This window comes from Fukomys damarensis, unplaced genomic scaffold (genome assembly GCF_012274545.1).
Source record: "Fukomys damarensis isolate Sample0158 unplaced genomic scaffold, DMR_v1.0_HiC HiC_scaffold_32, whole genome shotgun sequence".
In the NCBI taxonomy this organism is placed as follows: Eukaryota; Metazoa; Chordata; class Mammalia; order Rodentia; family Bathyergidae; genus Fukomys; species Fukomys damarensis.
Genome location: NW_022900944.1, coordinates 47,832,789 through 47,841,187, shown reverse-complemented (window position 1 = coordinate 47,841,187; position 8,399 = coordinate 47,832,789). Strand labels below are relative to the sequence as shown.

General features: G+C 56.9%; 1 protein-coding gene across 1 annotated transcript in view; it reads left to right on the top strand.

Moving 5' to 3' along the window:
* The window catches only part of Ca5a (carbonic anhydrase 5A), a 22,434-nt gene extending 16,520 nt beyond the window's left edge, over nt 1-5,914 (top strand). Inside the window, exons 7-8 of the mRNA XM_010627619.2 lie at nt 2,124-2,279; nt 5,659-5,914. Of these exons, the coding sequence (XP_010625921.1) occupies nt 2,124-2,279; nt 5,659-5,796 (294 nt within the window). The 3' untranslated portion in view covers nt 5,797-5,914. The remainder of the gene's footprint in view (nt 1-2,123; nt 2,280-5,658) is intronic.
* Nucleotides 5,915-8,399: the final 2,485 nt, after the last annotated feature.

The window sequence follows — 8,399 nt, the reverse complement described above, 5'->3', positions numbered from 1 at the left end:
GGGGGGGGGGGGGGGGGGGGACCGGAGAGCCCCGGAGGTTGCCTGGCGCCCTTCAGCCAGGGTGGGGCCAAGCACTCAGTTTACCTGGCACAAGTTGGCGGGGCTTGCCACAGGTCAGTAAAGATAATAGTCCTCGGTCTCCAAGGCCAGCGGAAGGGACTTTGATGGACAAGTGGAAATCCAAGAGAATGGAGTTTATTTATTTCGTACCAGACACAGGCGCTCCCGGGGGAGGGTGCCGGGGGATGGGGACGGCAGAGGCTCCCGCTGTCCGACAATGGCCCGGGCGTGGCCTCCCATTGATGTTGGCCTCCTCACTGTGCCTGAGACAGGTCACCCCTCCGCTCCCCCTCGGAAGTCCTGAAGCCACTAGCTCTTCCTCGCTGGTCCTAGGCTAGAACCAACCAGGCCATGGGTGTTTCCCCGCCAGTCGCCAGTCGCACCCCAGGGATCCCCACCTCCTGGTGGGAAGCAGAGCTCTGGATGCTGCGGGACCAGCTTCCTACCCAGATGGAGGGCGGCGGGGCTCGGTTCCGGGCCTGGGCTGCCCTGGGCCTCGCCTCCACCCAGGAGGCGTGGAGATGAAAGCACTTTTCGCAGGCCACCCTGGCACGGCTCCCCAGAGAGGGAGCAAAGGCCTGGAGACCCCTCCCGGCCAGGACTCCCGGGGTCTTCTGCCCCAGCCTAGGGCAGGCTCTCCTCAGACTCCAGGTTCAAAGCTCTGATGCTCTAGTTCTGTCCTCTGCCTCTGTGGAAGAGCTTCAAGCTCTCAGAGCCTCAGTTTCCCCATCCATGAAGTGGTGATGTCACCATAGACATCCAGGCCAGCAGGGTCAGGACAGAATGGGCCTGTGGCGCCAGGTCCTTAGGGTCCAGTTGGCTTGGGGGCTGGGGCTACGGAGAAGGTGGCAGCAGGGAGGCCCCAGTCAGGGTCACTGGACCCACCTCCCCCGCAGCACAGGGTGGAGCTCAGGTGCCTGGCCTCTGCTGGGGCACTGCCCGGCCCAGCCTTCGCCTGGCTGTGTGCCCCCCTCGGGTACACAGGGTAAAGCCGCTGCCAGGCGGTCCCTGAGCAGCCAGGCCCACTCTCTCCGCTAGAGTGCGTGGGTCCCCACAGAACAGCTGTGCCCGGTTAGCTGAGCAGCATCAGGCAGAACCAGGGCAGCCCCCTGCCTGGGCGGAGGTCGGGGGCAGCAGCAGGGGCTCCCCTTCCGAGGGTGTCACCCACCTCAGTGAGGGCTCCAGGACGCCCCTCAGCCGTGCTGCCCCTCTACCCACATTATCCCAGCACCCGGATGCACAAACGGCCAGAGGCTTCCCGGGTGTACTCTGCGGGAGCCACAGACGGGCAGCTAGCTGTCCCTTTGTCTGACCGTGTCCCTGGGGCAGTCAGGCTCCCAGGGGCCTCAGCCCCACTCGTGAACGAGCACATGCGTGAATGAAGGAATGGTCACTGTCACTTAGAACACAGAAAGGAAGCAACACAGACCTGGGCAGAGGCCCCAAGCAGGACAGGCCGGCCGGCTGAGCTCAGGCAGCAGCTGTGTGGCAGAGTGGCTGTCCTTAAGGTCACTTGCAAAGGCCTAAGATGGCCGGGCATGTTGGTGCACACCTGAGGCTGAGGCAGGAGGATCGACCTGAGTTTGAGGCCAGCCTGGGTTACATAGATGCAAAGAAAAAAATAACACCTAAGTTGGTCAATTTTATGTCATATATGTTTTACCACAATAAAAAATGTAATTTTTCAGCTGGGGATGTAGCTCAGTGGTTCCGCTGCCTGCCTCGAAAGCACAAGGTCCCGAGTTTGATCCCCAGTCCCCCCAAAAAAAATTTTTAATGTAATTTTTCCACAGCCAAGGTATACACCAATTAATAGCTTTAAAAGGAAAAAAACTACGTGTTTGGTGGGACACTGATCTGTTTGTGTTTGGTACTGGGAATTGAACTCAGGCCCTTTTGCTTGCAAAGCAGGAGGTGGAAGCCCCGGACACTGCTCTATACGGAGGGTCACGTGCCCATGTTCCTCCTTTGGGTGGAATCTGTCCCTTCCTGGTGTGCTTCTGGGTCCTCGGCTCTCCCGGCCCTTGTGGCCTCCGCGCTGACTGCTGTGGCCTTGCTTTCAGGATGCGCAGGTGGCCCTAGGACCCTTCAACCCTTCCTGCCTGCTGCCTGCCTGCCAGGACTACTGGACCTATGCTGGCTCCCTCACCACCCCGCCGCTGGCCGAGTCAGTCACCTGGATCATCCACAAGAAGCCCATCGAGGTGGCTCCCAGCCAGGTGAGCAGCACTCCGGCGTCACCGGCCTGATGGGAGGGGTAAGGGAGCAAGGACTGGGGCAGGGGACAGCACCGCGAGCTTTGTCCCGCGTTGGCACTGGGCCGGGGTGGGCGGGGACATGGGTGCCACATGGTACTGTCCCATCTTCAGGGACCACACAAGGCCGGGTGAGCCCTGAGGACACAGGGTCTGACCTGTCAGCCCTGATGTTCTGGGCCAGTCAGGGTAGAACTGTGGGAAAGAGCAGAAGTGATGAGGAAATGGGACAGAGTTCTGGCCACGGTGGGAAGGCATTTGCCAGGAAGTGATGTCACCGTTGGGCGTGGCTCGGTGGCAGAGCACTTGTTGAAAGAGAAGAGCAGACTTTACACTCAGACCCACTTCTCTGAATGATAGAAAAGTACAAAATGTAGACAGCAGAGGAGCTCTCTATTAGGAGTAATGGGCCAGTGTATGCCCGGAGAACAGTCCAGACAGGATGCATCCGTCAGCACTGGCTTCCAGGGTGCTGTGGAACGAGCCACCCAACATGCCACAGCTCATGGCAAACTTTTTCTGCTCTTCTCATGGTCCGTGGTGGGCTGGGGAGGCCCAGTGGGTTTATAGAAGCCTGGGGCTGGGAATCAGGACAGGCCCAGAATCCAGCCAACCAAATAGCACACTCAAAGCCTCTGCTTGCCAGGTGTGCGCCCACATTCCTCTGCCCAGAGTGGGTCAAGTAGGAGCTGCGTCAGTGGGGTCAGGGAAGGGGAAGAGCAAAGCCAGTTCTGCCCCACGGTCACACATCAAGAAGTTAATAGCACTCACCCCAAGGTTCTGCAGTGGTTTTTATTCTCTTCTTGTTCTTACACAAATACTTGATTTTTTTCCTAAAAGGACTAGATAATTTTTGTATAACCTTAAATTTTATATTATTGTTTCTCTGGGAATCTTGAGGGTCTGTGGAACTGCTAAGGCAGTGTAGACCCCAGGATGATGATGGTGCAGTGGGCATCCCCTCCCCTGCCAGGACAGACATCACTAATCGATCTCTGCAGCACTTATCATCTCCAGGGCTCCCGATGGGCTCTCAGCCCCTCCAGCCTCACCCTCTGTGGGAAGCAGCCACAGATGACAACAACTTCTGGGCCGGCTGGCACTTTGAGGTGTGAGGTGCAGATTATCTGCCCTGTCCCTAGCCAGACCTGTGGCAGGCTCAAGGAAGGGGCTGGGTGGAAAATGGCACCTTGTCACCAAAACCCCTCCATTCCTCAGCAGACTTATCCACTGCCAGTGCCCACACACATCAAGTCTGCACAGGAAAAGCCAGGAGCTATGGCACAGGCCTCAGGGTGTGGCTGTCTGGCCGGGAGGTTGCTACAGAGCAGATTACGCTAGTGTGCACGGCTGTCCCAAAGTGTGCCCCTCGGGGGATGGGAGGGGTCCACTGTGCACCCCAGAGTGCAGGGAGCCCAAGTGCACTGGGCACCAGCTTCAGGGCCACCTGTCCACCATGCACCCAGCTCACCCCGTGCACGTGAGGCACACAGCTCCGTGCTGAGCTGGTGATGTGTGTGAGCGTCACCCTCACACCATTCCTGAGCGTGCTCAGGGAAGAAGGGGAACACGTGTAAAGGTGGGCTCCCATTTCCCAGCATGAAAAGTGAACCAGAGAATGCCCTGGCACTTACAGTGTAGTTGTCCTTCGGCATCCTTGGGGATCAGGCTGCAGAATCCCGCAGATATCAAAATCCATGGGTCCTCAAGTCCAGTAGAAATGGCACATACCTGCACTAGTGGCACATGGCAGTAATCCCAGCTTCTGGGGAGGCTGAGGCAGGAGGATCACTAGTTCAAGTCCGCAAATTAAAGACTAAAAAGGGCTGGGGGTGTAGCTTAGTACCTCTGGGTTTGATCCCAAGTGCTGGGGGAAAAAAAGGAGAAAAGAAAAGAAAAAGGTGTAGTATTTCTATGTAACCTACACACATCTTTCCAGATACTTTAAATCATCTCTAGGTGACTTGTTTTGGAACAACTTATTTTTACTTATTATGTGAAATGAACTGGGAGAAAATAGCTGCAAACATAAACTACAGATTAGATTAGGGACATAGATAAATGCTGCAGGCATTAGTAGTTTATTGTTTGTTTAGATTTGTGGCAGGGAAGAGTTTTCTGGTCACCAGGGAAGGGAGTCCCTGAGGGAGCATGGGCACGCGCAATCCCGGGACGTGGGCCCCCAGGCGGTGTGAGGCCACCTGGTCCAGCCAGCCCTCACCTACAGCCCCACCCTTCCTCCTGCACCTGGGTGTCCTCTGTTTGTCAGGTGCCCTGACACCGTCCTTTCAAGACATTCAAAATGGAAACTCAAAAGAACGCTTTCCACCTGAAACACTTAAACTAGAGTCGATAGCGTATAATGCCTAACATGTTACAGCAACAGAGATGCCGATGCATTGTCTCCCATACCTACTAATGCCAAGATGGCAAGGTCAATTCGGTTGCGACAGTGTCATAAGGATAGAATATTACCATCGAAAAATTAACAAAACCAGCAAGTAACAGTAACGTTAGATGAATATTTTTACTACTTCACTGAAGGGTGGACAAAGTGTTACAGGTCCACAGGACTGCAGATGAGCAGTCACTGTGTAAACGTCTCCAGATGGTGTTTTCATGTTTCCTTTTCGATATGTACAGACTGAAGCTGGGTCTTCCCTCTCGTTTCCTATTACGCCTCACACGTGTCATTTCTTTGGGTGCCAGAATAGTTTTCATGGGTTACAGCACGATAGCCTGGATTAGAAACGTGTATAAGTGTGTGTATATATACACACACGTACATTTATTTATGCATATACGAAGGAAAAAGAGAAATAAAGGAAAAATACACTTGGGAGAAAAGCACTGATGTAAAACCACTCACTTCAAAGTAGTTCTAGATGACTTTTCATACTGTGTGCAATGTAAATTCCATGTAAATGATTGTTGCACTGTTTAGGGCGTAATGATCAGGAAAAAAGCCGATGTGTGTTCAGCACAGACAGAATTTTGGGGCAGAATATTTTCCATCTGTAATTGGTTGATCTGGAGGATGCAGAATCACGGTTATGTAGCACCTACTGTGTTAGTTACCAATCGCTGTATAACAAATAGGTCCAAAACTCAAGTTGTTAAGAGAGCAACAGTCACTGATTCCCTCTCCTGGCCTCTGCCAGTGAACTGAGAGGTCCAGAATCTACAGGTGTTCCCACAGCTTCCCCACAGCAAGTAGTCCTGAAGACCGAGGTGGAAGCCGCCCAGTTCTGTGGGTCATGTGGGCCACCCTGACTCAGTTCGGGGACAGACACCAGGACACAGGGCACGGCTCCGTGATCGCTCTGGCTGCTCTCTGTTCCAGCTGTCCGCGTTCCGAACACTGCTGTTCTCTGCACCTGGTGAAGAGGAGGAGGCCATGGTGAACAACTACCGCCCACTTCAGCCCCTGCAGGACCGTAAGGTGCGCGCATCCTTCCGGGCCCTGGCCGAGTCCACGTGAACGGGCAGAGCAGACGAAGCAAGGGCAGTGCGCGCTCCAGGCTTCCCATTCCGGGCCCCATGGCCCCTGAGCCAAATAAAGAGAAGGGCCTTGCTCCCACTCTGCGCTTTCTGGTCACCAGGGAAGGCAGTCCTGAGGAAGCACTAGGGGGAAAAGGGAGCGGAAGCCCGGGACGCGGACATCTCCCAGGCCCCCAGGCAGTGCGCGGCAACCCGGGTCTAGCCGGACACCTCAGGTGGGGCCATCCTCACCCACAGCCCCACCCTCCCTCCTGCAGCTGGGTATCCTGTTTGTCAGGTGTCCTGACGCCGTCCTTTCCCCCCACTTCCTCTTCTCTGGCTGCACCTGTGTCTGGGGCCACTGCCACATCCCAGTACCGAGACAGTGGCTCCGAGTGAGTGGAACAAAATCTGCCAGGAGGCCAGGTGTTGGAGGCTCAGCCTAGCGGGGCTGGCTTCCTCTGATGCTGTGGGAGGCTGCTTTCCCGCTCAAGGAGCCGCCCGCCTTCCTTCCTGCAGCCCCAGCCTCGCCTTCAGACCGCTGCTGACCTCTGCTACCCGTCGCAGCTCCTTGTCTGGCCTGCTGCCTCCCTGGCAAAGGACCCTGTGATTTCCCAGGACGAGCTTCCCACCCAAAGATCCTTGACTTCATGCCACCTGTCACTCCAGGGGCAGGATCAGCACACAGGTCCTGGGGGCTGTGTCTCCACAGACTCAGGCCTCAGCATCTCCCTAGATGCCCCACGATGGGCACCACACACCCTCCCTACCACACTGACCCCAGCCCGTGGGCCAGGCCCTGGGTTTGTGCCTCGGCTTCTGGAGGATTGTCGGTCCCCGGGCTCGCTTCTCTGTTGGCCCCTGCCACATGCCCCCTGCTGGAAGGACAACCAGGGCCACCCCGTCTAATTGCCACCCAAGATAGAGTTCTGTGAGCATCTAAACACTTATTTCGTGAGCACAGGGCAGTGACCTCAGTGCTCTCCCACTGCAGGGCAGCACCGGCTGAGAGCCTTGTGGGGCAGAGGGGGCACTGGGCGGGGCCCTGTCAGCCGGCAGGTGCCCTTTGGGCTGCACCAGTCTGGGTTCCTCTTTTCTAATTAGAAAACGTCTCGATCTTTATAGCGTTTTAGTTTTCATGGCATTACGTTCTTGCCCCTAGAGTAAATACACAGTTCCACACACAACCTACTCCCATCATCTTGGGACGTTTCCGTACTGTCAGGTCAGGAATGACCAACAGCTCCAAAAGCCCAGCAAAGGCTGTCCTGCCTCTCACGGCCGGTGACCATGCCACTTTGCTGGGGGAGACAAAGAGCGCTCTCCCATTGTGTCAGCAAACAGCACCTGGAGTCAGGGGGTTTACTTTGGCAGGGCCTTGTGCCTTTCTCCCAGGGCAGAACTTCCTGTGGGTCAGCACCTGCAGCGGGGAGCTGGGTGGGGCAGGTGGAGTAGCCGTGGAGCCAGCCCTGTTCCAGGCCCTGTGGGTACCACGGCAACAGCTGATGACAGCAGAGCACCAGAGGGATGTGCGGCTCTGTCCTGCAGGTGTGTGTGGGGGGAGATTCCTGGGTTCAGTTTGGACCCAAATACTTTTTGCCACTTGGGAAATGCAGTCACCCACTTGGGTCTCAGTCACAGGACCACGTGTCCTAGGGTTGCTGTACCCAAGGCCGCAGACTCAGTGGTTTTTGGTAGAAGTCCAAAACTCTCACTGAGCTCAGGTCAGGGTGTCCTGGGCGGACCCTCTGGGTGTCGCGGACCTGCCTTGCCACCCTTCCCAGCTCCCGGCATGCAGCTGTCCACACCAGCAGCACAGTGTCCCAGATCTCCTGGCTGTGACCCTCTTGCCTGCTTTGGGAGGGCCCCATCCTGAGTCTGAACCATGGGGTGATCCAGGGCACCCACCCCCTCAGATCCTCAGCTCATGACAGCTGTGAAGTCCTTTCTACATCCAGGGTCTGGGACTGACAAACATCCCAGGCTGCTCTCGGCTCAGCTCATGTGCAAACTAGGGCACCAGCCACCGGGCCCAGCCACTGGGGCTGCTCTGTTGGGAGTGGTGGAGTAGGGTGGCACAAGGGGCTGTGGGGCACAGGGGCATCGGAGGTGCTGGAGTGGCTCTGCTCACAGCACCCCGCACTGGCAGGCGGGGTCACATGGTGTCCGCAGCAGTCCCTGGGCGCACATGGCCAGCTCTTCACATGCAGGAGGCATGAAGGAGCAGCTGAGTCCTGACTCACTTAATTTCAGTTAGCTAAGGCCTGCAAGCGGCTAAGGGCCGCTGGGCACCACGCCGGGCGGCACAGCAGCCATCGGTGAAGGTGTCAGTGAGCCGCCATGAGTCACAGCACACACAGCCCGCCGTGCGATACACTGCACGTGGGCTCAAAGCAGTGGCCCTGCTGCCCCTGGGATCCTGGGTTCCTGGATGCCATCGCCAGCTTGCACACTTCTGGGAATGGGTGGGGCCATAGGAGGTGAGGAGCACCGGGCACACTGAAGGGGGCGCGGGGCTGCAGGAAGACCACCCTACGACAGCCTGAGGACCCCTCCACTTGGCTGCCGAGGCTGCTGTGAGACGCGCCTGCAGCCGGGTCACCA